This window comes from Populus alba, chromosome 5 (assembly GCF_005239225.2).
Source record: "Populus alba chromosome 5, ASM523922v2, whole genome shotgun sequence".
In the NCBI taxonomy this organism is placed as follows: Eukaryota; Viridiplantae; Streptophyta; class Magnoliopsida; order Malpighiales; family Salicaceae; genus Populus; species Populus alba.
Window position 1 is genome coordinate 12,407,665 of NC_133288.1, and position 27,681 is coordinate 12,435,345.

Below are 27,681 nucleotides of genomic sequence, written 5' to 3' on the forward strand. Positions count from 1 at the left end.
TTATTTTAAAAAAAAAAATTCCAAATGAGATCTCTAACCTCCACCTCCTCCTCCTCCTTCTTGTTTTTTTTTTTTTTTTTTTGCAACACCCCCGTCCATGTCACCGTCCAATTTATTAAGTTTGACCACATATACACCCTTTTGTAACAATACACGTGGATTAAAACCTAAAATTAAAAATCTGAAAACTTAATCAAACTTAACATGTTGGATGAAGGATGGCATTGTAGATATATATAAAAAAGGCCTAATCAGATTAAAAAAAGAAGATTAGGGACTAAGTTTCCCTTGATATAAAGTTCAAATCATTCTTTGACCAATTAGACTTGTATAAAAATATCATGTTAGCTGAAAAACAAAAAAATAAAAGATCATGTTAAATCTTACCTCAAAGAAAAGGGAGAATGCTGAAGAATCGTGTTCGTTGGCAAGAGATTCTTGAACAAGATTTAATCCAAATTCCCATGATTGGAGAAATCCAATAAAAGAATTCGGGAGGAAACACCAAAGTAGCAGCCAACAAGATTTGTCAATGGCATTGAGATCTGGTGTGAAGGTGCCATAAAAATACTTTATACAGCACTCCTCCTTGATCATTCTCCTGTAAAGGAAATAAATTTTGACTTTGCCTTTGTTTCTGCTTTGGGAGTCTCCCTCTCAATGGATGGTTTTTTTTTTTTTTTTAATTATTATTATTTTTAAAAGGGGGGACCAGACGACACCCACAACAAGCACCCAGCCACTCCCATGGCTCAGCCTTTTACAGCAAGCCCGATGGACCCACCTCCCCATACGGCTGTACCTTCCCTGGTCGGCAAGGCGTGCTTAAGTGTCACTCTCTAGCCTTTCTCTCTCAAGGCTGGTTCACCTTTCTTTCTTCTAAATTCTTGCGGTGCATTGTTTTTGGAATAAGTTTATATAAGGCCTAGATTTGCATGTGAGTGTGATTATGATTCTTGATAAGCACGAGCAGACAGATGGGATTTTATTTTTTTGGTTTTCTTGCAGTATAATTTGTCTTATCATGACATATATAGACATAAATCTCTGTCTGCCTTTCTCGTTATAATTTGTAGTATTTAGATCCATTTTTATGGTCACAACATAACTATGACATGCAGTTCCAGCTCATTCACTCCCACTAAAATATATATATATATATATAGTTTAATTTGAGGTTTTTGTATGTACGTTTAACATATACAGTTTTTTGTTAGATGGGATAATGATTATACATATACTAAATAGTGTTTTCATGTAGAAATTATATAATTGTAAATTTTGCTAATTTTCAAGTTTTTTTATTTTTTTTTTTATTTTCTCTCTCTTTATACTTAGTATTTTTATTATTTTCACTTATATTTTTCTTATCTTCCTTTTTTTTTTTTTCCTTAATTTTTCCTATTTTTTTCTTTATACTTTCTTTAAGGAGTTAAAAAGCGAGTCTTAGAGATTCATAATGATAATCATATAGAGAACTTAATTATGAGAGGGTGAACAAATAATAAGAGTTTAAATAGTAAAGGTAGATATATATAAAAATAGAAGTCTAGTAATATTAAATGCTTTGAATGTCATTGAATTTGACACTTTAGGATTCTCTTATTATCTCTCACCCATGGAGTAGACCTAAACTACCAAATCAAGGAATAATGTGGGTTCTTTTACATGATTGATTATATATATATATTCTCAATTGGTTTAAGAGTTTAGGGCTATTTCCAATATGGTAATACACTAGATTGGCGGCCTGTGTGATGCAGGCTAAACCAAAATGAAAATTTAACCTAAAAATAGGAGACGATTATGTTTTTAAAGAAACAAGAAAAATTCAATAACTATGTTAAATCTTGATTAATTTAATAATACGATAAAAAAAAAGTAACAACAACAACAAAATGAAAAAATATTGCCATGAGCAAAGTTGGACTAACATGTGAACCTCGTGATCATACATGAGACATGTTCAGATTATATATCTATCGATGTGAGGTCATAAGGTCGGGATAATTCAATAACAAAAGAAATTGATGATAAATAAAAATGAAACTGGAAAAATTAAGACATAAATATAGATCAAGATATTTAATATTGCAGCACAAATCATTTACCCGGTTGTGTTTAATGAATTTGTTTATTAAAATCAATTTATAACATAAATCCACAAACACATAAAATTTATTGAATAAAATAAAGAGAAAAAAAACTATGTAAGACTGCACTTATTAAAAATATTATAAAAAATAAAACATTTTTAATTTTTAAAAATAAATTTAATCTATATAAATATAAAAAATAAAAATGAATCATACTAACCTCCTCATAACTTAAATACACCCAATATAATTAAAAAATTAATGTCATTTAAAAAAAAATGCTAAATAAGCCAAAAAAATCATAGAGAAAATGTATTAATTAAAACATAAACTTAAGAATTATGTTAAAAGACATAAAAAAAAAGGTATTAGTTAGAAAATCAATTTTTTTTTAAAAGGAAAGAATGAGGTCAAACGTTGTTGGGCCTAGTAAGCCAAGCCAAGCCAAACGCCTAGCCTATCAAGAAATAGCTCTCATGCAGACTTGCAAGGCAGGTCCAAGCATGCAGGCCTTTTATTTTTATTTTTAAGTTAATGAGACAAATGACATGTCATCCGCTCCAATTTAATTGGGAAAAAAAAGAGACGAGGTGTCGTCTGGATTCCTAGATTTTCAACCCAGTTTTACCTATCTATTTTTTTTTTGCAAAAGAAATTGGGGTGGATGACGTCTTCTAGTCTATTAACTTAAAAATAAAAATAAAAGGCCTACGCGCTTGGGTCTGACCTTGCAAGTTTGGGTTCCCATTTTCACCCTAAATGCGTTGTCTGGTTAAATATAGTTTGTGTTTTTTCACTCGAAAATCTATTTTGAACCTATTTTTACCCAAAACTCCTAGAAAACACCCTAGAAATCTTATTAAATCAATTCATGACCTCAAAAAACATAAAAAAAAAAAAAAAAAAACCTCAAAACTTGAAACCAAAATCTTCTCGAGCTTATAATTGAGTTTTAGGCACTTTGAAGGTTAGAAAACACCTAATTCAAACTCCTCTTATTATATGAAACCATTTGACACAAAAATCAACCGTTTTAGTGGCAGAATCGTTGCCAATGACTTTCTCTTTCTTCACTGGAATCCAATTAGTCCTTCTCTCTCCTCTCATCGATAAAAGAACTAGAAAATGAGAAAAATGAAGTTTGGTATCAAGATTGATTTTTTTTTTAAAATTAAAAGACCAATCACCTAGAAGCCAAAAATATAGGGGGTAAAAATGAACTTTTAAGATAAATTTCAAAGTCGCTATTTATTTCACTCGTTTTTTTTACTTCAGTTCTTTGTCTTAATTAATTCAACCCTTCCTCCCCAAAAAATATGCAATTGAGTGTTAATTTGAGTTTAAAAAGACTAAATCATGCAAAATAAAAGTTTAATGATCAAATTAAAAAATTTAAAAAAATCACCTATTCAATTCAGAATTATCCATGAAACAATGAAAAGTATTTATGCTACAGTAAAAGAGATCATAATATCAAGGTACATGGAAAAACAGTGCTGTGGAAGGACCCTTCTGTGAATGATGAAATGGACACCTTACATACCCTCCATGTCCTCGTTGTCCTGTATGGTAATTCAATGAATTCAGCAGTATTGGTTTTGCTGGAATTGGATTTATGATTCTGTGGCCAGTCCCTTTTTATCTTTTGGACCGTGATCGAGAGGTACTCACTTAACGTACAGTCGAGATCTGTTTGTCGGCTGGACAAGAGATGTCACCTTAAGCTCCCTCGTATCAATGAGCATTAGTATAAAAAACATGGCGCCAGGTAATTGAGACAACTATTACTGGTAATAAAGAATTCTTGGTTGCATGTGACCATCTCAGCAGCCTAAGCTGTTGATTTTGTTGATTGTTTGGAGTAATGCGAAGCCCTTGTGATCCTCGACAGCTTTATTATAAAAATATAGATATATAACAGTTTCAAGTACTCCTCTATCCAATTTTATATAGCTGCATTGCTGGACATGTCTGAGGCATCTCCGTCACAAAACTTGAATCGCATTGGCTAACGCACTGGGATTTGTTTGGCATGCCTCAAACCACAAATGCGACGAATAATTTGGTTTGTGTGTGTGGGAGAGAGGGGGGGGGGGAGAGAGTCTTTAACTCTTCTCAAGTTATATTTATTCCTATCTTCTGCAGTATTTACTGATGGAGAATGTGAAGGCCAAGTCTTTCTCTTTCAAGGTTCGGGGGTGAAAGGTTTTTGGGGGATAAAGAACTTCTGGCCTTTTCCTAGAACGTGTTCTTTTTCCTGTTTTGCTTCTTATTCTTCTTAAAAACACAAGCTTTGATCGTCTTCTCAACTCTTGAAAACTCCACTTACAGGTCAGAAGATCATAAATCTTTAACCTTTCATGGCCATCTTTTTTTCTTTTTGCATGAATTATATGGTAGAGAATATTGAAAGGGACGGAGGTAGTAAAATTGTTAACATTTTCATTTCAATCATATTCCTGATGATGCAGTTCTGCTTAATTTGTAAGCTTTTGATCTCAAACTAAGAAAAGTTTACTTCTTTTCCGTCTCTATTCTGACTAGCAATAAGCTATATATACATATATGTCACTATCTACTCCTAAGACTATTCGCAAAGAATGCCATATCTCGTTTCGTCCTCATTCACTCATAAATTTGAAGGGGGGGGGGGGGGGAACTGATTTTGTATATAGATATTGCCAGTTTTATGATCTATGGAGTTTAATCTTGGATACATGGAGAAATTGTTTAATTACACTCAGAAATGGTTAATTGTCATTGCTAACGACATTGCGATTAATCTTGACTTTGTCTAGGATAACACGGAGTAATAGTTTAATATCCCTACGAATGGTTTATCCATTGTTTTACTGCATATTTCTTGTTCCAAGAGGGACTTCATTTCCATAATCTAAACATACATGCATACGCTTCTCTCGTTTTGAAAATGATTTCAGCTCAACTCATTTATTAATGAAAACTCAATTCAAATTCGTTGGATTAGTTATATGGATCTACCTTCTCCATTCAGTCTTGTTGTGAGATAAATTTTCTGTATGTTGTTGTGGTCAAATTCATAGTAGGAGCCACTCCTAAAGCAACAGTAGTATCGTCCATGGTGGTAGATTTTTGTATACGGAAATTATGATTGTGGCCCAGGAGGAGTGAATGGAGGAAAACACAAGCCAGCAAACAGACAAACTATACAACAAGTAGCTGACGTTATAACGATGAATTTATATTTAGTACTATTTGAAAGCAATAATGCCGGCTTCTATCTTACATCACTTCTTGATTGTTAAGCAATCTATTATCAATCAAGGAGCTTTAGCTTTAAATTGTTTCTTTTTATCCTCTTTTTGTAGATTCAAGCAGGAACTGCATGACCAAACTGAAAATGTGATTTAAACGCATTTCTGCTTGCAAGTTCTTGGAAAGTAGGCATTGCAGATTCAACCATATAAATATAATATCTTGAGGAGACAATTGAGCCAAGTCTAACACAAGCTAAAATCATGGGGAAATTTCTCAAGCCCTGCGACAAGGAATACATGAGAATGGCCATGTTAAAACACGAAGAAACATTCAAAGAGCAGGTGCTTTTTCTCCTCATGAATATGTCTTCTACTTAATTATATTTTCTTTCCTTGTAAGAGATTCCAAGTTTGTGAATAATGTTGCAGATATGTGAACTTCATCGTCTGTATCGAATCCAAAAGATAATGATGAGAAACACTGAAAGCAGCAGGCCAGATGAGCGCAGTCGAGAGTTATGGAGCTACAAGAATGGCTTTAGTTTTAATCAGCCTAATCATGCTCGCGATCTGCAGCAGAAGTCCATGGGGAGACTTGACTTAGTGTGGCCTTCCGAAGATTGTGTTGCAGAATCAAATGCAGATAGAGTATTAGAGCTAATAGAAGAGAGTGAGATTCAGCTAACATTGGGACCTTCGAGTTATAATGACAGAAGGAAGAAACCTGAAACACCACTAACTTCAGATTCAGGAACATGCCTCTCTTCGTCTTCCACGGGTTCCAGCCATATAAACAGGACAAGTTCCTTGAAACATCAAAAGACAAGCACCAAAAGAGAAGAATGCTGCGAATTGGGGATTTTCCAAGTTCCTGGCATGACCTTGGGGTACCAAAATGAAAGTAAAAAGGGTATTGGGGTTGAAGAACAACTGAGACAGGAGAGACAAAAACAACCCCCTTGGCTTTGCCAGGTTTTGAGTCTGAACATGGCTTGAAAAGTGTCTTTTAAGTCGATTTTAGACTGATTCTTATCGACTAATTCTGTCAATTATGTTTGTATTTATCTTTATGCACAGTTCCTACAATGCTGAGTGTCTTGTGTAAAGATGACGTTCTTCCCCTGTGGCTTTCAAAACCCATTGCAAGTTACCATCTAAAGATTGACCAGATATTTTCTTCTTTCAGTAAACAGATATAATTTTCTGTACCAGTCCAAATATATTATCTTGCAATTAGGCTTCATTCCAAGGCCTAAGTATCTCTATTGGTTGACGGATTTTACAAAACCCCAATATACCATTGAATCTGTTTGTAGTATGCTTGAAATTAATACTTGCTATCACTAGATATATCAAAATTTGTAGCTATATAGCACTTGAGGTCTTGGCCCAGCGGTTGAAGGGACTTGTTCCCTTCCTCTGCATCTTGGGTTTAAACCTTACCGTGCATGCCTGTCATCCCTGCGGTGCCTTACATGTTCATTGGGTTTGCAGGATGTTCAGTGAGCCGTGGGATTAGTCGTGGTGCGCACAAGCTGTCCCAGACACCCACGTAAATAAATAAATAAAAAATTTGTAGCTATATATCCATATATAACATATTTAATGTTAACAAATTCACTAGATCAAAATTTTTAGACTATGATGAATTGCAAACAATAATAAAATTTATATGTTCTTGAAAATCTAATTTCTTCTTTTTCTATTAGAGATGTTGATGAAGAAGTTGGGCGGAATATCAACATTATTATATATATATATATTATATATATATATATATATATATATATATATATACTTCAAAGAAAAATGAGGGATTAAAATAAAATTGAGTTATTTAGGGATTTTTGTTTTTGCACTTTAGCTCATTTTTCTCTCTATTTTGATTTTTTGATTTTTTTTAAATAACATCAATCGTTTGTTCTATACAAAAAATAATTAAGAAATATAAAATGGATGTGTTAGTGTTAGAATCATATTTTTTTGAATTTGTTTTTTTTTGAAATGACATCAAAAAGAGAAAAATAATTGAAAATTATAAAATGGGTGTAAGAATGATTGAAATGCGTCAAAAAAAAAATTAATTAATTTTTGGAACATATTTTGGAATTGGGGGTTAAATTTTGGGTTATGACATAAGTATACTTGATTGCCTTTTTCGCACCATTTTCTGCAGTGTTTCAAAAGGGTTAAAGTTGTGTATTTTTGGGTTGAGTAAATAATACACATGCATATAAGGGAAGTAATTTTGTTTTTCGGCATTCATTGGAGGCATGGAAAAGAGAAATAAGAGGTCAAAGTCCAATCAAAACTAAGAAGGATAAAGAAAGAAAACAAACATGCACAAAAAGCTATTTGAAGAAGAAGACCCTATATAAAATTCATTTATAAAAAAACAATCCCCAGTTTTCCACTTCTTCTAATTTCGTCTTTGGTTTTTTCAATTATTTTACTTTTAGTCAAGTTCGGCCCCTTTTCTTGTAATTATTTCAATTTCATTCCTCATTATATTAAAAAAGATCATTGCATTTGTTTTGTTTGTTACAACTTGGTATTTGGCTTTAAAATTTTCAGTTATTTAGCTAATTTCAACAATTTTATCTTGATTTGTTCTCAATTTCACCCCTAATTATATTATAAATGTCCCCTCAGCTCCTTCACCTTTTCTCATTCAATACTTGGCTTTTCAATAAGCCAATTTCAACCATTTTCTCTTTTTTTCTCTTCACTATTTCATCCTTATTGCACTTTTTACAATTCCCCTTCATATATATTGTAAACACCAGTTTGAAAATTTAAACCTATGAACTTAAAAAAAAAAAAAAAAGGATAAGTAATATAGATGAAATTTAATTAAGATGTGAAATTGCAATATACATAGCGAGGATACGCTAATGAATGATAATGAAAAACAACATGTAAATAAAATTCTCGCGATTTAAAATATAACTAGACTAAATTATAAAGAAATGAGAGAGGGGTGATTTTGTCAATATAAGAAAAATAATAACCCTTCTCCTTTTTGCACTAAAGCTGACAACAAAATAGGAAAATAGGGAGGAGAGTCTTCATTTTCTCCTTTCATCTTTTCTTGTTCTACCGAACAAAGGGGGCTAACATGGATTAGGCAAGTTCTAGCTTAGGTTAGGTAGTGTTTGGAAAAACGGTTGAAACTATGTTTCTAAAAAATTCAAAAGTTTTTTGTTTTTGTTAAAATTTAATGCGGTTTGTACTTTTTGGATCGTTTTGATGTGCTGATGTAAAAAAAAAATTTAAAAAAATAAAAAAACATCATTAGTATGCATTTCGACACAAAATGTTATTTGAAAAACAACCGCTACCACACTGTCAAACACGCTTTTAACAAACTAGGAGGACCCTAGAGAGAGAAGAAGTTGTTACCAGTAACATTAGAGAGGGAAATAATGATTTTTGGTTGGTGAGAAGAATATTTTTAGGATAAAAAGTTCAAGGAACAAGGAAAGCTTGATTAATTGGTCGTCGTAAAGTGTTTTACTTACTTTAAATTCATTTATATTGTGAAATTTCTAATAATGGTTGAAAACCTCAAATTTATGTAAGTTAGGGTTTATGTTGAATTTTAGTTGGTAGAGGAAATTTTCAAGGGGGGAGCTTATTACATTGGGTAAAATGATGTTAATGTTTTGATTTAGTTGTTGGGAAAATAAAATAAATATACATGCATATAAGTAAATTATAGTATGAAAAAGAAATGAAATGTTGATGATGAGTATGGAAGAAAAAGGAAATAATAAATATATAATTTTAAAAGAATGCTTAATACATAGAACGGCTTGATGGGCAAAATGGTAATTGACTTGTTGAAACGTTGGTGTTGATAAGAGGTTTGTTATACTCTCAGGAGCACGCATCTTAGAAGCTCCAAGTAAGGGATTTCCAAATTAATAAAAGACTATTGTTTATACATAAATTGTTAGTTTCAAAACAGTGAAAGTAGATATCAAAAGATTTAATTTGACTTTGAGACGGGATAATGAAATTCCAAGATTTAAATTGCCTTTGAGGTGGGGTAATAGAATTTCAGGATTAATTAAGATAAGGCATAGTTTTTGGATTGCCATAATAAACTGAGAAATATATTATTGCTATAAAATCGGATTAAGATCGAGTAAGTATGATTACTTCAGGTAATATTTTTTAAAAAATATAACTATCTACGATTTAAGGATGATAAGAAGGAGGCTACGACCTTATTTACATAATTTTTACATAATTCTTTCCATATAGAGAAACGATCTCTTCAAATGGAATGTTTTTTACGGTTCAATTTAGTGTAATTGTTATTTAATTTAAATGTCATTAACTCACTAAATTAACCAATAAGTTATTAATCTAATGAGGTGTACTACTCTACTTTGATATTTGTCAATTTTATATTTCCAGCTCATAAATGACGCGGTGGTACATAGCGTATAGAGTACTAGGCACTGCCTGGCACATGAAAAAAACATGAGCAAACCCAAAACCCAGCAGTAGCATCGCTCTGATTACCAAACCTTCGCATCACAACCACTGTCTCCAACGGCGAAGAAAGCAATACCGATTAGATCATCGAGATCTTGAATCGGCGGCGATCCATGTCGAAAGCGCGAGTTTATACCGATGTGAATGTTCTGCGTCCTAAGGAGTATTGGGATTACGAGTCGCTAGCTGTTCAGTGGGGGTAATTAAGTTTTAATCAAACCCTAATCGGTTTCTGAATCTCTCCTTTTAGTTGTTTTTCATTAATCTGTTTTTTTTTTTTTTTTTTTTGTGAGTTGGGGGACTCATGGGCTTGAGAATTTAAGATATTCATAGTGCTTGGGACATGAAGAGAATTTATCGGAGTTGTACTGAGCTAAGCAAATTTCTTTTTCTTTTTAGGTTTTGGGCATAGTAAATAATCAATTATTATTATTTGGTTAAATTGATTGCAATATTATGTTCCTTTTTTTATTATTGTTTTTGTTTTTATCTATTTTGGTGGATCTACTAGCCGCGAGAGAGAGGACTCTAAGATATATGTGATGTACTAGAAATGTTGCTAACAGACTAGAACGGTATCCAAATTGCTTGGTTGTCCATGTGGATGAGAGCCATTTCTTTTGGTTTGGATAATGCTATGCTTTCAAAAGCTATAGCATCCTAGGTACTGCAAGTATGGTTTTCATTGTGTTATTGTTTTCTGGTCATAAAGTTGCTGTCCAAGAATTGGATATATGGTGAAATGAGGAAGATTTTCCTCCTGTAAATGACAAAAGCGTAAAATCTCATTCAGTTAAGGGGAAGTGATTTTTATTAAGATTGTTCTTCTTTGTGAAGTTGGTTTGCTGTATATTCACTAAAAATGGATGCTTCTTTTTTATTTCAAGTATTTCTGAGATTCTAAGCAGGCTTATATTTGGTAATCACTGAGGACTGGCTTATGTGAAATGATATTATTGATACTAAGTTTCACTGGTTGATGCAGAATTTAAATCTGTAAATGAACGGGGACTCTTAAAGAATGCAAAATGTAGCAATTTTAAAAGCTAAAATAGATTTCGCTGAATACTTTCGTACCATTTAGCTCCTTCTCTGGTTATTCTATATTAAATTTTTGGCTTCCCATCTTTTTACCTGTCTCTAGCCATCTCTTGCAGCTTAGGCTTGATGTTTCAGTGTTCTGTAGTAAAATGCCAGATTAGTGGTATCAAGCTTTGTGTTATATATTAGCCGGCAGATCGGTTCATTCCTCCTTTTCTTATTTGTATCCTCTAGTGGTAGCTATGTTGTGTTTTCTTTCCTTTATATTTTAACTTTTCTAGATCTTTCCAGTGATCAAGATGATTATGAGGTTGTTCGGAAAGTTGGAAGGGGAAAGTACAGTGAGGTTTTTGAGGGCATAAATGTCAATAGCAATGAGCGGTGCATTATCAAGATCCTCAAACCTGTTAAGAAAAAGAAGGTGATTGTTAATATCTCTATATCTAACATTTCAGTGCTTTCTTTTTAAAAAAATAAATAAATGTTTTTCCCTTAAACTTAGCTAGAAATTTGTTTGAGGCATAGTGATTACCATTCTATGATCCTTTTGCAGATTAAAAGGGAAATAAAAATACTTCAGAACCTTTGTGGTGGCCCGAATGTAGTAAAGCTTCTTGACATTGTCAGAGATCAGCACTCAAAAACTCCTAGCCTCATATTTGAATATGTGAACAGTACAGACTTCAAAGTTTTGTACCCCACCTTGACTGATTATGACATACGCTACTACATATATGAGCTTCTCAAGGTATCTTATGCATGAGAATTTTCTCTTCCCCTCTTTCTTTAACCTTTATGTTGATGGGTCAGAAATTTCTGGTTTTGGGGAAGAATTTGTTATGGATGGAATTATGTTGCAAGTCATTGAAGAGTATACAATATGTTTGCTTTTATTCAAGTGCATGCATTGATATGATCTCTCATCTATTGACCTTTCCTATGGCTCATTAGTGTCACTGCTTGTAGGTCATCATCTCAGATCAAAGTATATCCTTCTTGTGTATGTGGGCCTGCTCCCTGTTGAAAAAGGGAAAATGTTTTTTTATTATGAAGCAAATGTGGTATGGTAATGACATCAAGGTTTCTGCTCAAATAAATATATCTTGAAAATGCAGGCGTTAGATTACTGCCACTCACAGGGAATAATGCATAGAGATGTTAAGCCTCACAATGTTATGATAGACCATGAGTTGCGAAAACTTCGCTTGATAGACTGGGGTCTTGCTGAATTTTATCATCCTGGAAAAGAGTATAATGTCCGGGTTGCTTCAAGGTAATGGTTGAAAGCATTATAGATCATCTTAATGACATTCTGCTTCTTTATCTTTTTGTTCAAGTTATTTACATTTAGCCCTTGAATATAGGATAAATTGTAGTGGACACCCCTCCTGCCCTTTATTGATGTGCTAAAATATTAAAAACATGCTAATAAAGCAATTTAACATTTTTTGTCCATAACTCAAAATTAGATCTTATGGACTATTCCACTCAGTGGTTGGTTATGCAATGTTCTGTCTAGCCTATACCTTTAATCAGTTGAGTATCTGAAAACTGAGTGGTTCTCATAATGATGCATTTTTTGTATCAAATTTATCTAAATTGCATTCAAACTCAAGCTGAGTGAGCTTCTGATAATGCATGTTTCCATGACCCGCATAGCAGATTGCATGAGTCAACCATCAAAATATTCCTTTTCTTTTTTCTATGTTTAGATTTGAGGTCAATTCCTTAATTTCCAAGGAGGTGGTGGTTCTTAACATACTGTAATTTTTGTTCCTGGACTTCAAGAATGGAACAGTTTTCTGAAAGGTCCAAGCAAAAGCAATATCACTTTGACCATTACCTTTTTTATTATAGCTTTGAATGGTGATAATGTTAAGGCTTCATCTTTGAATTAAAGAATAAAATATTTTCCTTGTTTCTCAGATATTTTAAGGGGCCTGAACTTCTTGTTGATTTACAAGACTATGACTATTCTTTAGACATGTGGAGCCTTGGTTGCATGTTTGCCGGAATGGTGAGAATCTCGCATGTGGAGTCTTCATGTGACTCTTTCTTCTTTATGAGATCTATCATGTGTGATTTGCTAATCCTTCATCATCTTTTGATTTGCTGATTGTTCCTATTCTTGATGCAGATATTTAGGAAGGAGCCATTCTTTTATGGCCATGACAACCATGATCAGCTTGTCAAAGTTGCCAAGGTAGTGCTGATTCAGATGTTCAGTAAAGTTTTGCGCATGTTATTTAAGCAATAGTTTTATGAAGATTATGAAGAAATGATTTTTCTTAACTAAACTGTTACCACTTGCCCAATGTCTGATTTTGAGCTGATTTCAGGTACTAGGGACTGATGAGCTAAATGCATATCTGAACAAATATCATTTAGAGCTTGATCCTCAACTAGATGCGCTCGTTGGGAGGTTTGTGAATCATGATTTTCTTTTCCATTTTACAAATTAGTTTTCCATTATTAATCAAATGTTTGATTACGCAATAATGTGACTTTCTTTTCAAATATTATGGCCATCTATAATTTGTTACTCAATTTGAATTAAGGTGTCATATTTTGTACTGCTGCAGGCACAGTAGGAAGCCCTGGTCAAGATTTATTAATCCAGATAATCAGCACCTTGTGTCTCCAGAGGTTAGTCATCTTACATAATTTGTCAAGTCAATTTAAGTTTATTCCACCTTTCATTATTAACCTGAAACTATTGATGATTCTTTTGAGGTGCTAATATGCAGGCCCTTGATTTTCTTGATAAGCTTCTTCGGTATGATCATCAAGATAGGCTAACTGCTAGAGAAGCAATGGTAATTCCATTTTTGGCTTGTCAGCTAGATTATTATTATTTCTTTTTCTTTTTCTTTTTGGAAGTGTGTTGTTCAATAACTGGGCGGGGACATCTTCCATCCAGTTTTTCCCTCAAGCATGTTGAATTTACCTGCAATGGGAAGGGGAGGGTGTGCACAAAATGCTTGTGTTAGAAATGTCACTCCAGGCATCTAGACACTAGTTTTTATAATCTGTACAGCATTGTTTTCTGCTTCCACTTTGGATGCGCATTAATATTTCAATATTGGCTTGAGAAAAGCTCAAACTTGCTATAGTTTTGCAAGTTGCATTCCATGGGGCTTGCTTTGTGTGTGTGTCAGAGAGTGATAGATCAAACTGGCAATAGGTTTAGTTAACATTCTTTTTGTTCCTTAAACTTAGTTTTTTAGTCTTACTTCCATGGCTAAAATGTGAGTAATGATCCAACTGGTTGGAATTCTCTGGTTTGGCGTTGTAGTTTCGGTAACTGGCAAGGGGACAGTGTAAGCTTTTGAACCTGCTAGCACATACTTGGCTGTAGCCATTTTTGGTTAATATCTGGCTGATACAAAACCTTCCGATTTTTGGATATGCTAACGTGCATCTAATTTTTTCCCCTGATGTTTTCTATAAAGGCACACCCATACTTCTCTCAAGTGAGAGCTGCAGAAAGTAGCAGGATGCGGACACAGTAACAGATTACTATGCTAGTATTCACATAGATTCTGTCAGTGGACTGGAGATCCACCCATATATTTCTCTCAAGTGAGGGCCACAGAATATAGCAGGATGCTGACACAGTAGCAGGTTGCGATGCTGATGTTTGTGTGGAGCGTGTCAGGCCGTTGCATTTGGGACAGTGTATGGTGCTTATGATTATTTGCCCTATCAACATTGTGACTGCTCTCTGTTATTTGCAGGCAGTTAAGAATTGTTTGGGAGAATATAATCGCATCATATTCACTTTGGGTTTTGTTTTTTGCCTCTCTTTTTTTTCCAAGTATTTACCTGCTTTGATTTTCACATTCCACCATCTGACATGAATCCCTGTCAATAACCAATGTTTGCGAGGACTGACTGGTGGAGGCACGATTGGCACTTGTATGACCGCCTCCAGGAGGCCAATTTGCATGCAATTTTTTTCACCGTGCCGGGATTCCCTTTCTGAACAGCCTGTTGCATAATCAAACAATATTTTAATTCGAGACTGGATCAAACCATGTCTCCGGATAACGTTGCCTGGTGTCATCGGCAATTTCACCATTGACTTGCTTGTGTAGCAGGCATATAAACTTAAAAAGAAATGAGCATAAAGATTTTTCTGTTTGTATTTTTGTTTTGAAAAAAATTAATTTTTTTTATTTTTTTTCTTTAAATTAATATATTTTTAATGTTTTTAAATTTTTTTAACATGCTGATATTAAAAATAATTTTAAAAAATTTTTTAAAAAAAAATTTTAATATTTTTTTTTAATAAAAAGCATTTTGAAAAGCAATTGTTATTTCACTTTCCAAATAGTTTAGAGTATGTTTGACAGTGTGGTAGTGGTTGTTTTTCAAATAACTTTTCATGTTGAGATGTATGTTAATAATATTTTTTTATTTTTTAAAAATTATTTTTAACATCAACATCAAAACGATTTAAAATAAACAAACCATATTAAATTTTAGTAAAAAAAAAATTAAACTTTTTGGGAGCGCGATGTAAACAGTTTCTTAATAACAAATGAGTGTTACTGAATGTTTTATAGCCTGTTTTCATGCCTAACATGTTAGACTTGTAAAACATGTTAGACTTGTGAAACTTTGAACTTGAAGCTTAACTTGTGAAGCTTGACTCAATTATATTTGAATAATCTAGTTCAAATGTGGATGGGTTTTTAATTGACTTAATTCTATTGATACTTGATCCAGGATTAACTTGTTTTTGTAGATATCTAAGAGCTGAATATATCTATTAAACTAAGTTCAACTAACCTAAAAAAATAAATTTGTGTTTTTTTAATTATGGATCATGGTTATCATTTGAGAATTTAAAATATTACATTTAGGTTGTATGTGTTTCAAGTTTAGTTTGTATTTGTGTTATTTGAATGATGTTTATCAATTCAAACTTTTAATGTAAACCCTAATATAAACATCAACGGAAGGTAATAAGACCATGTTGAGTAATAGAGCCTCGAGATGAAGAGAAATGAATAAATAATAATAATAATAATAATAATAATAATAATAATAAATATGAGGTGTAATGGAAATGATGATCTCCAAGGATAAATTTAAAGGTGTTGTTGAAGTTAAAATGAGGGTTATGAATTTTTAGTTTAAAATTTGTAACATTGGTGAAAACTAGTAACGAGTTTTGATGGAGAAAAGTATAATGAAAGTTTAAAATAAATATGTTTTAAGAAAGAGAAGATTCCAAGAAATTAGTTTATAAGGAATAAAAGTTAATGAAGAATTGTATGAAAAAGTGTTAGTGTAAGTTTCAATTAAAAATTGGTAATGTTACTATGAAACGGTAATAAATTCAAAAAAAAAAAATAATGAAAAGAAAAGGTTAATATATTTTAAAATGAGGAAAATGGTATTGAAGAGATAATGTGATAATTGAGAATGAACTTGGTAAAAAGATTGCGCGAAAAAGTGGATATGATGAAGTAAAATACATGGAAATTATCTAAAAGTATTAAGAGGGGTAGAATTGTAAAAAAAAAAAAGGGGCAAAAATATGTTTGTTCTTGAATCTTCCACCAAAATTGACAAAAAATCCATTATTTTGAAAAGTCTTGAGGAGATTTATCTAGTTTTCAAAAAAACAATATCATGTTAAGAGAGGTTTTAAAGGGGATAAAACAAAGGAAAAAAGATGGATTCAAGTGAGGAAAAGTGTAAACTCAAGAGAGAGAACAAAAGCTTTGGAAGAAAATGGCTATGAGAACATGTTCAAATCCATCTTCAAAACACTTGGGTAAGTGTTTTTTCTCTTAATTCTTTTGCTTATGATGAGTATTTAAAGAATTGAAAATTTAACTATGTTGAAATATGTGGGTAGGGTTTAGAAAGTTTGAGAAGAAGGAATTGTTGATTGAAATCATGTTATATGACCTTTATAATGTTGTTGATGCATAAAAATAAATTGAGAAATGATGAAAATGCTTGGAGGTGAGAGACCTTATTTGGCTCAAACTTTTTGTTTAAAAGTAGTTTTATTAATGCTTGGAAACATAATGAAAAATGAAGAAAATTCCAAGGGATGAAAATCCCTGCTGAAACTGTTGCCAATAAAAAAGATGGAAGTTGTTATTATTAAATGAGATTGTGTTAAGCATTCTCATTGAATTGTTGAAAGGCACGAATAGATGAGTTTGAGCTAGGAATTAAAAAACTCTCTATATCTTTGGAGAGATGATTAAACATTATAAGGGTTGAAAGTAATTTGTACATAATGATGAGTTTAAGTTAATAATATAGGTAGAAATGAGAATCAAGGTAAAACAACTCGTAAAGGGGTAAGGAAAAAAAGGGTGAATGAAGACTTTATGTGTTATAGGGAAAGAAATGTCTATTAAGGTAGGGCATGAAGGAATATGATTAATATGCATATAGATTCCTTATATACTATAGGAGATATGGTAATAGAAATCTTCTAGTTATGATTATAAGGCATGCTGATTTTGATTATTATTGAGCTTTTAATTGGAATGGAGTCAACTACTTGGCTAGTATTTGAGTAAAATTGTATTGTATTTAGTGTACTTGATATATATATATATATATATATATATATATATATATATATATATATATATAAGTGTGTTTTCAATAAATGTTATTAGAATGTAAGTAAATATGATATTGAAAACTATATATTTATATAATTGACCTTTAATGTAAACCATATGTTATAGTTTAGAATGTTTTATGAATATTACTATGTAATGACAAAGTGGCTGATTGGTTGAGAAGGCTAAGGCCTAATGTCTAGATGTTGTTGGAATGAATGTTAATTCATTTGAGTTGAGTTATGCAAGTGTTTTTAGATGAAAAGAGAAGAACTGTTTAAGAACTCAAATAAAGAAGATTATGCTGAAGTTTCGATAGGAATTATAATACATAAATTATGATTGTATGATTTGTGTAGTGTGATTTAGCTATGTAAATAAAATATATCTTGTTTTTGGGTTTAAAGAATCTTTTGATATTGTAAAATTTCAAAGTGTTACATCTAAGTTTTTAAATTGTTATTTGTTTTTTATTAATTAAAAACTCTGTTGAGATTGAGGTTAGAAGTTGTAATTAAATTAAGACATGTTTAAATTTAAGTACCTACTTTTATGCCACAAAACAAACTTGGAAATAGAGCTCGTCACGGCCACTCTTTCCAAACATGGATCGGCTATTTCCTACAAATTATTTTACATTTCAAGGGAATACAGTACAGCCTCAACTCCTTGAAGTTATATGATGCCAAAGAGAAGAAAGCATGACATGACATCAAAGCCACAAGGTTCTTTTGGAAAAGTAAGTTGGAACCATCGATTCCCATTCCACCCCTCCACGTCTAAAAACTCAAAACTCGAAAAAACCTGTTTCCTTCCTGTAAGGGGGGAGTAGAGAGAGCAGAGCAAAGACTCACCTGCTTTAATGCAATGCTAATCGAGCGATGATTGCGAATAAATTGGACGCAAAGAATATGTGATATTTAAAAGCTTTGCAAACATTGGTTCTGAGAGCATTGTATAGGCTAGAGCATGTGTTAAGATCCACAGCAACAGTGGCAGATTGCTAGCATAACATGTGTTTAAGCAAGCTAGAAACAGGGTCAGTAGGAGAAGGAGGGGGTGGAAGACAGCTGACAAAGAAGCTGCAGCTGAGGAGACAAACAGAGCTTCTTCAACATTGCAAAATTTCAGGCAGCCATCCGACATTTCGAAAGCTCTAAGGCACTGCTGGACAGCTACTGGCTGGCCCTATAGTGCAGTGATCATATAAGTTTCATCGATCTAGGAAAAATAGAAAAGTAAGAAACAGAGCTGCCAAAGCTGCCGACTGCAAGAGACAGCAAGTAAAATTAAATTGCATGGAAAGAGGCCTAAGCAAAACAGTAAGATGTGTAAGAAAAAGAGGGGAGATGAAAAAAGAAGAAAAAGAAAAGGAAAAAGAAATGAATAAACAAACAGAAACAGGGCAACAGAATCTGCTAACCAAACAATGCTTGTTACATCGCGAATCTGCTTGACCAAACCAGCTTGAAAGTGAAAGTGTGTAACTTTAATGAAGGGAAAAGCTAGGATAACCTTTAAACAACAAATATTTGAATTCATAGAAGATGCAAATAGTTAAGAGTAAATAAAAAGACGTTATGACATATCACTAAATTTGTTTTTAAAAACCTCACTACATTGAGAAGTATATAGCTCATGGAATGAATAACCCTCTTGCAAAGTTTGTTCGACATAATAATGGAAGTTCTGACAGCAACAAAGAAGATCATACGTACATGATAGGGTTTGACATTTGATGCGAAACAGTAACAAAGAACAAACGTAAAAGAAAAAGGATCATTAGCTCAAAATGCAGCAATGGATCTGTCAGCAAAATGAGGATAGCAGAGATATAGAAGGCCTTCATAAGCCATCTCACAAAACGAGGGGTTCAAAATGGATCCTCGACAAATGTTAATGCAAGGAACCTGCAAAGAGAAATTTTCCCATGTTATTAGGAATGCAAGAGGAAAAAAAACTAACTTTGAATGGGAACCAAGCATTCGAATTGAAAGGATGAACACTTGAAAAGCAAATTAAAGCTGGTTATACTATTGGGCATCCAAAGCAGCAAGTGAAAAGATTTGATAAGGTGGTTTGTGAACAAAATTTAGAGTAAAGGGCAACAAAATTTCAAAGAAGAATTAAAACTAAAATGCACAGTGCTAACTAGATGGAAGCATACCAACAATCATGCGCTTCCATTATTTCTCTTAAATAGTTACTTATATATCAATCAAGATCGATATTTATTTGATGTACATGAAATTATTTTTAAATTTCAAGGTTTCAAGCTATTTTTATAAATTAATATTAAATATTTCTTTTATATAATTGGTAAACCTATCAAAAAAAATTTAAAAAAAATCTATACTATCTTGTGTTTATTTTTTATAAAATAAATAGAAATATTAAGAATCGAACTCGTGATTGCTTAGTTATTAAAGCTCTAATACCATGTTAAAAAATCATCTTAACCCAATAGCTTAAGCTGTTAGGTGAAGTTTCATGATATAATTTATATTATTCTCTAATATCAAGTATAGACAATTTACTATTTTCAACTTTCATGAAAAGTTCATATATATTTGATGTATGATGTGACCTACTAGATCTATGAAGATCTTGTGTTTGAGCTTTAGGCTAAATATCTAATGTTATCTATTTATAAATTCTTTGAATATTTTAAATGATTACGACTTATATTTTATTAAATACGCATAATCATATCTAGAATAATTATTAGTAAATGTGATAAAATATTTATATTCACCTATTACATGAATAGTCAATTGGTCCACACACATATATATTAGACCTAATAATTCATTTCATAGGTTTACTATGATTCATAATTAAAAAAAAATAAAAATATCTATCTTTATATAATTTAATGAATCTTGTTTCATTGATGCTATTGCTATGTAGCTTATAATATCTTAAATAGAATTAATTAGCTATTATTTTTATTGTTCATATTGAATATGATCCTTTCTAAATTAAATATGTATAAATTATTTGTATAAATGCTAAATCTATAATAATATCACCATCATTATTATAAAAGTATAAAATAAAAATTATAAAAGAATTCATTCAAACCTAAGAAATGAATAATATAATTCTAGAAACTACTAGAATAAAATAATAATTAAAAATTTCTAGTTGTATTAAAAAGAAGGTGATATACAGAGAATTAAATTTGACAAGGGTGGTATTAGTGAGCTAAATCGAGAAAACACATATAGTTGGAGGAGTGATACAAGGCTTTGAAAAAAGAACAGAAAATGGAGGCAGAGAATGCGATTCCGTTGGCGGCTCACTAAAACAACGAAGATAAAAGGAGCACAATTTTTTTTATTACAACGACCTGTGCCTCAACGATTTTGATTTGATGGCCATAAGGCCTTTGCTACAGAAAAAAATCACAACAATCTTGAACCACCACCAGAAGGAGGACAGAACCCTCTTTTCTTCTCTTTCATTGATTTCCAATAATAATCCTCTTCTCTTTTCTTCTTCTCAATCATCCATTTCTACTTGCTTCCGTCAATTGGCCTTTTCAAGCACTGCTTTTTCTCGCCAACACCAAAGACAAAGACAACAAGAACAACCACCACCAGAACATCAGATACTGCACCGTTTTCCTCATCGATTTAGGTCCTCGGTGCCTCTTCCGGACACGCTGGCGCAGAAAATTGGCAAATCGTTTCGCCGACCTGGTGCCCCTTCCAAGGCTAGGGTTTATGCTGATGCCAATGTGATACGTCCTAAAGACTATTGGGACTATGAGTCTCTCACCGTTCAATGGGGGTATATTCGTCTTTTTCCCCTGCCCTATCATTACTCTCTTCGATTTTTTATTTTTTCTTCCTTCTTTTGTTTCGATTGATTGATTGTTGAACTTAAATATTTAGTTTTTATTATAGACAATAACGTGTTGTGAAGATTTGTTGAACCGAGACAGTTAAAATTGGTGATTGCCGCGTTGAGTTGATTGTTTCTATAGTGGTTATAATTTTTTTTTTTTTGGGTTTAATGGTGTGCAGGGAGCAGGATGATTATATGGTGGTAAAGAAGGTTGGGAGAGGGAAATACAGTGAGGTTTTCGAGGGGATGCATTGCACGGATAATGAGAAATGCATAATTAAGATTCTCAAACCAGTGAAGAAAAAGAAAGTGAGTTATAATAGATAGCATTGTTAATCGATCCTTTTCTTTTGTTAGTGGACTTGCTCTGTTGATTGATTCTTTTCTTCTTTAATTCTTAATCTTAGCTGTTTTTAGTGCTGTTAACTATTATTATTTAGCCTATACACATGAGTATTGGGCATTTTTTATTTATTTTATATATGAAATAAATATTTAATTTTGTCTGACCATTAGATTGGATTTATTTTGCTACTAGCAACTGCATGCGCATGTGCATATAAGGGAATTTCCATTCTTGAAAGATATCTATGCTTCTAGAATAATCTTGTTTCTCTCCTATGTATTGTTTATTTAGAAGTTATGGTGTGAAGGTCTTTCTATAATTTTATTTATTTATTTTATTTTGTGGATGTTTTCTACAATTATCTTTTATGATATTGTTGAGTTGTTTTTATCATTCATCAGCCAAAAAAGTATGGCTTTATTGCCATTTACCATCATTCTTACTCAGAGATGTTGTGACTCAGTATGTCTAGTGGATAATGTTTAATCATGTTACTTTAATCTAGATACTTCTTACACTTTCTCGATTTTCATCCCTTATTAGCTAATTGCTTTGCACTTTCTCAATTTTCATACCTTATTAGCAAGCCTCTTTGTAGCTTCATGGTGCCCTTGGATTATGACCCAAAGCAACCTTGAGATGTTTTTAGAGCGATAGCTTATGCCAGTAGCTTCATGGTGCCCCTGGATTATGACCCAAAGTGAAGTTTTCTTTGTGCATGTCATTTAGTAGACTCTATATCCATCCCTTTTCTTTTTTTATTCTTGCTAATTCCTGGCTTGTGGACCCAGCCTGTGCTTTTTAGGTTGACTTTGTTTTCTCCTACATGATGCAGATTAAAAGAGAGATTAAAATACTGCAGAATCTCTGTGGAGGACCGAATATTGTGAAGTTGCTTGATATTGTTAGAGATCAACAATCAAAGACTCCGAGTCTCATTTTTGAGCATGTGAAAAATACTGATTTTAAAGTGCTTTATCCGACACTTTCAGACTTTGATACTAGGTATTACATCTACGAGCTTCTGAAGGTAAGCACATCATTTACTTTTCTCTCCATTTTACAAGATCAGCATTAACAGCATACAAGGACATTGACACGCGCAGTTAAAAAGACAGAAAAGACATCTACAGTGACCTACTTAATGCTTTTTGCCCCCAATTTGTTTTAGTGTTGGAAGGTTGGAGTTTCTATATATTGTGTACATAGATTAGATAGCATTGCCAGGTAGGAAGTTAACTGTTGTCAATTGTATTGCTCTTGTTCTCTCCCCAATGCAATGGTGAAAGTGATTTTTGTTGGATGCTTCAGCAATGCAGTTCATCTTCTCTCTTTATTGTAATTCATTTTGATGGTGTTGAAAATATTATGCTATCGTAAATATTGTTTGAACAAAATCAATGTTGCTTCAGCAATGCAGTTCATCTTCTCTCATTATTGTAATTGATTTTGATGGTGTTGAAAATATTATGCTATCGAAAATATTGTTTGAACAAAATCAATATTGCATTTAGTTGTCATTCTATTGACATCTTCTGCTACTATGACAAATGCTGAGGCTGTGGATGATGTATCAAAAATAGTTTTTTTTTTTTAGTTTGGTTTTGGAAAATACCGGCCTAATTTTCAGATATAATTGATTGATTCATATTTGTAATAAAAATTATCTGAAATTGAAATTCTGTTGTTTAATGTTAGCATTGTGGAACATAAATTGTTTTGTTTAATGTTCAAGTACTATGTATACTTTTTGCAGGCTTTAGATTATTGCCACTCACAAGGTATCATGCATCGAGATGTGAAGCCTCATAATGTCATGATTGATCATGAGCAGAGGAAACTTCGTCTGATAGATTGGGGCCTTGCAGAATTTTATCACCCTGGGAAAGAATACAATGTTCGTGTTGCTTCAAGGTTTGTTTCCTATTCATTAGCTTTTAACAATTTCTGTTCCCAGGTATCGTTTTCTCTATTTGTCTTCAATATCGCATGTTGTTCTTTTGCTTCCCCAAGCTGTTTTAGTGAATTAATGTTCCCCGGTTTTGTTTGGGGTGAAGGCTTCGCTGTTGTTATTGCTGAAACGCTCCTTGGTTTTTCTCCTTTCAATCTGCCATGTACTTGGTAACCTCTAAAAATTTATTTATGACAAATGTACCAAGGCATGGTCCTAGCTACATATGTTCTATTACGACAGCTTGCTTATTGATGTAGAACCTAGTATGTCTTAAATTGCAGTCTTAATCATGGTTGTGATCATGGCTTCTGCTGTTGTAATCTAATGGTCATGGTGACAGAAGCCCCAAATCTTGAGCGACTTTCAGCATATTTTATGTAATGAACATGTTTGTTTAATAATCTTACTAAATAAACACAGTAGTAATCATATGACTAAGATAAATGCTACATGATATGAGTTTATGGCACTATATTAAAACTTGATGTTGTGTTTAATCATGCTCCTATGCTTCCTTGTGGTTATTGCTGGTTCTTAGATGATATATGAACTCATCTGTTTCTGAGTTGATTAAGCCCTCTTTAGATTTCGTCATTTTTCTTGATGGTGAACTGATATGGTAACTTTTTTTTTTTTTTTCCTGTTTTTCTATTTCTGATCTGCAGATACTTTAAAGGTCCAGAACTTCTTGTTGATCTGCAAGACTATGACTATTCTTTGGACTTGTGGAGCCTTGGTTGCATGTTTGCTGGAATGGTGAGTGTCCTCCCAAAATTCCACTTTCCTTGTCTTTCATGTTCCATGCCGTGCTTTCCAAGAACACATGTCCTTACCAGAATTGTGGGGCTGCCCAGAAGGAACTTGCTTCTCCGTGAACTTGCATGACTGGCCTGCTATTGCCCATTGTCCATGTATTAGTTTCTATGATAGTATTCTTCATAGAAAAATGGACCTTGGTCTGCTGGCATATTCTTGCTTGGATGGCAGATAGGTTACTATGAAGTTTGAGATGATGTCAAGATATACGTGGTATAATCTCTTTATTGATATTGTATTGTGCAGATATTCCGTAAGGAGCCATTCTTCTATGGGCATGATAATTATGATCAGCTGGTCAAAATAGCTAAGGTATGTGGAATAATTGGATAAAAGATTTGAGTAAAAAGCAACAGGCACACATATCTGATTCTGTAAATCATCTCGTCTAGATGACTATATATAAGCAAGTCATATTGGTCTTTGGGTATCTTTTGGTCCATGTGAATTTTTGTATTGTCCAGTTTGGTTTGGAAAGTTCATGTTGTGTACTGTCAGTCAAATTTCACCCCAGCCCTGTCATCTATCTGGACAGTAAGGACAACGTTACAGCAATTTGACAACCCATGGGGATCGAGAGTTGTAAAATTCTAAGGATGAAAGTTGCAAATTTGGAGAGCAATGGGGCACATACTTCATCCTGTGAGTGTGCATGTGCATGCATGCCTGCATGAGTGCTTGCCTTCTAAGGAATGTACGTCATTCTTGGAGAAGCCCCCCCCCCCCCCCCAACATGCTTGGCCTTGCCTGACAACTGATATGGCATAATTGCCATCTTACATCAAGTCCTCTGTATCTGTGAAATCTAGCTGTAATATGCCTATTAAGAGTGGAACAGGTGATGGAAATGTAATTATTCTTTCCCTTCCGCCCAGGTGCTTGGAACAGATGAGCTGAATGCATATTTGAATAAGTATCGCATAGAGTTAGATCCGCATCTTGCTGCCCTTGTTGGGAGGTTGGTCAAATGTGCTGATAACTCTATCAATTAATGATGTTTACTGATCCAGTTCTCCTGATTGAGAATTTTTATTTTATTTTAAAGGCATAGCCGCAAACCATGGTCCAGGTTTACTAATGTGGACAATCAACATTTGGCAGTTCCTGAGGTAGAATTTAATTTGCAAATGTAAAAGTATCATTTATTGTTAAATATAATTTTAAATTTTTTTTTATCTTGTTTTTTTTCCTCTTCAAAGGCTGTTGACTTCCTTGACAAGTTGTTGCGATATGATCACCTGGAAAGGCCAACCGCAAAAGAAGCTATGGTAAGCCTCTACTACTTATCCTTGACAAACACCCTTGAGTGGTGGTTTTTGCCTTGTCCTTTTGCTGTCGACTTCCCAGATTAGTGACCCCATGATTGAGTGGTGTATATTATTGAAGATTGTGTTGGTTTTTGTTTTTTTTCCTCCATAAACTCGTATCTTTGCCTTGTAAGTTATGACAGACCTTCATACCACATACCATGCAGGCTCATCCATACTTCTATCCAATTAGAAATGCAGAAAGCAGCAGAACTCATACCTAGTTTCAAATCTCAAGATGCTGTTTAGTCCTGGCATCTCATTGTTCTTTGTTGCGGCCTTCCTATGTAATGTGTCCTGGCATCTCAAGACTTTCCTTTGCATTTAGGAAAGTCTTCCATGTTTTTCTGTTATAAAGCCAGTCATATTTAAATTGCTCAATTTAAGCTTCTCCTGACTGAATATACTGTTTTTCTTTTTTCACTCTGAATTTATGTTCTCTTAATCTGGGAATGAAATACTGATTTCTGATTTTTTTTTTTTGGCTTTCCACTCTTTTTATGTTTAGAAGATACCTTTGAATTTTGACTTTGTCCTGGATTGTTTTTCATTAAGAAATTCGAGGTTTGGGGCGAGGCAACTCAATTTACCCCTCTTCTGTTGTAAAATGATACCAAATCCAACGAAACAAAGGTTTTTCGATCCCTATACTTGTGAAATTTGATAGTGTAGAATCTTCATTGGATCAAATATACATTTGCATTGTTTCACTTCATAAGAAGCAAACGAGGATCAAGAAACAGAAAATATAAATATAAATAAAATAATAATTAAAATATGCATCTAATGGGCTCATTAATTGAGATATGTTTATTTTTATTTTTATTTTTTCCATAATATTGTGATAAAAATTGTATGACTGAATTGCATGTACTGCATATCTAAATTTTATAAATTCTTTTATTTTTAGTATTTTTATCTCCTCAGATAAAGCTTAGCATCATATCCCGTGGGATGACATCGATTTATCAAAATGTATTTTATACTTGATTGTACTCTCGTAAACTTGTTAATAGTTTATTTATTTATTTTGCATTAGGTTTTTTAGGATGAGTGGTTTTAAGGATCTTATCTTTTGGATTTTAAAAAAAAAAAATTATATAGTTTGATAATTTGTTTTGGAGAATGATATAGTTTGGAAAAGTATTTGGATAATATGAATAGTTTAAATATAACTGTGTTTTTTAATATTGTTTTTATATACAATTGATATTTGTTTAGTCAAGTTTCAAAATGTCTTTTTTAAATTAATTAAACAAAAATTAATCTAAAATTTTATAAACATCTAATAGCTACAAGATAAGATTTAAGATCTAATGGTTATGAAAGTGAGATACTATAAGATTTAAGATCTAATGGTTATGAAAGTGAGATAAGATGATGTGGTAGAAAAGAAAAATAATGAAGAAAAAAAAAAACAAAAACGAAAGAATGAGTCAACATAAATACACTATAACATTTATTATTGTTAAAAAGATCTTGATGAAGATTATTAGATAATACCATAATTAACCCTGAACAAAACTTCTCATCAATTACAACTTTACTTTGGTTGATGGTTTTTTAAGTTATGGTTGAAATTGTTTCGTTAAGATATTTCTAATAGTATCAGGTGTGTCAAAAACAAAGTTTCATTTTGTTTCTAATGACCTATTATTTGTTTTCAATTTTTTTCTTTCATTTTTTGTTTTCTCTTAAGCCACATTATTTTATCTTATTTTTATTTCTTGTACATTGGATTTTTCATAAAATGATTTTTTGTGCATTTTGATTAATTTGAATGAGATATGAATTTTGAAACAATCGTTATTTCAAATAGAGGTTGTGTATAACTTCTATTCCTAATAACGGTTGTGTTCATACTATACTATTTTTTAAATAATTTTTTAATCTGTGTTATTTTTTCAAAACTTTATCAAATTGTG

At 32.5% G+C, this 27,681-nt stretch overlaps 3 protein-coding genes across 4 annotated transcripts; all 3 read left to right on the plus strand.

Moving 5' to 3' along the window:
• Positions 1 to 4,048: 4,048 nt before the first annotated feature.
• On the plus strand, positions 4,049 to 6,522 carry LOC118045750 (uncharacterized). 2 transcript variants are annotated; one of them, XM_035054453.2, is made up of 3 exons: positions 4,049 to 4,427; positions 5,444 to 5,674; positions 5,762 to 6,522. In XM_035054453.2, exons 2-3 carry the CDS (start codon positions 5,594 to 5,596, stop codon positions 6,326 to 6,328), a joined length of 648 nt encoding a protein of 215 aa, XP_034910344.1. In that variant the 5' UTR covers positions 4,049 to 4,427; positions 5,444 to 5,593; the 3' UTR covers positions 6,329 to 6,522. The 2 variants fall into 2 exon arrangements, with proteins under 2 accessions (XP_034910344.1, XP_034910345.1); XM_035054454.2 differs by lacking the exon at positions 4,049 to 4,427 and having other exon boundaries at positions 5,060 to 5,674.
• Positions 6,523 to 9,769: 3,247 nt separating this feature from the next.
• Positions 9,770 to 14,677, plus strand: LOC118045752 (casein kinase II subunit alpha-2). Its single transcript, XM_035054455.2, has 10 exons — positions 9,770 to 10,037; positions 11,171 to 11,300; positions 11,433 to 11,627; positions 11,995 to 12,152; positions 12,806 to 12,896; positions 13,017 to 13,082; positions 13,219 to 13,301; positions 13,462 to 13,525; positions 13,627 to 13,695; positions 14,332 to 14,677. Exons 1-10 carry the CDS (start codon positions 9,952 to 9,954, stop codon positions 14,389 to 14,391), a joined length of 1,002 nt encoding a protein of 333 aa, XP_034910346.1. The 5' UTR covers positions 9,770 to 9,951; the 3' UTR covers positions 14,392 to 14,677.
• A 6,004-nt stretch (positions 14,678 to 20,681) lies between these two features.
• LOC118045753 (casein kinase II subunit alpha) lies at positions 20,682 to 26,236 on the plus strand. Its single transcript, XM_035054456.2, has 10 exons — positions 20,682 to 21,276; positions 21,513 to 21,642; positions 22,515 to 22,709; positions 23,436 to 23,593; positions 24,299 to 24,389; positions 24,696 to 24,761; positions 25,325 to 25,407; positions 25,495 to 25,558; positions 25,649 to 25,717; positions 25,924 to 26,236. Exons 1-10 carry the CDS (start codon positions 20,858 to 20,860, stop codon positions 25,978 to 25,980), a joined length of 1,332 nt encoding a protein of 443 aa, XP_034910347.1. The 5' UTR covers positions 20,682 to 20,857; the 3' UTR covers positions 25,981 to 26,236.
• Positions 26,237 to 27,681: the final 1,445 nt, after the last annotated feature.

Excerpts from the sequence above, each read along its gene's own strand:
- LOC118045752 (XM_035054455.2), top strand. The coding sequence starts at position 9,952 with ATGTCGAAAGCGCGAGTTTATACCGATGTGAATGTTCTGCGTCCTAAG. Across the intron at positions 12,153-12,805 it reads AATGTCCGGGTTGCTTCAAG|ATATTTTAAGGGGCCTGAAC; the intron begins GTAATGGTTGAA and ends CTTGTTTCTCAG. Across the intron at positions 12,897-13,016 it reads GTTGCATGTTTGCCGGAATG|ATATTTAGGAAGGAGCCATT; the intron begins GTGAGAATCTCG and ends TTCTTGATGCAG.
- LOC118045750 (XM_035054453.2), top strand. The coding sequence starts at position 5,594 with ATGGGGAAATTTCTCAAGCCCTGCGACAAGGAATACATGAGAATGGCC. Across the intron at positions 5,675-5,761 it reads AAGAAACATTCAAAGAGCAG|ATATGTGAACTTCATCGTCT; the intron begins GTGCTTTTTCTC and ends ATAATGTTGCAG.
- LOC118045753 (XM_035054456.2), top strand. The coding sequence starts at position 20,858 with ATGGCCATAAGGCCTTTGCTACAGAAAAAAATCACAACAATCTTGAAC. Across the intron at positions 21,277-21,512 it reads TCTCTCACCGTTCAATGGGG|GGAGCAGGATGATTATATGG; the intron begins GTATATTCGTCT and ends AATGGTGTGCAG. Across the intron at positions 23,594-24,298 it reads AATGTTCGTGTTGCTTCAAG|ATACTTTAAAGGTCCAGAAC; the intron begins GTTTGTTTCCTA and ends TCTGATCTGCAG.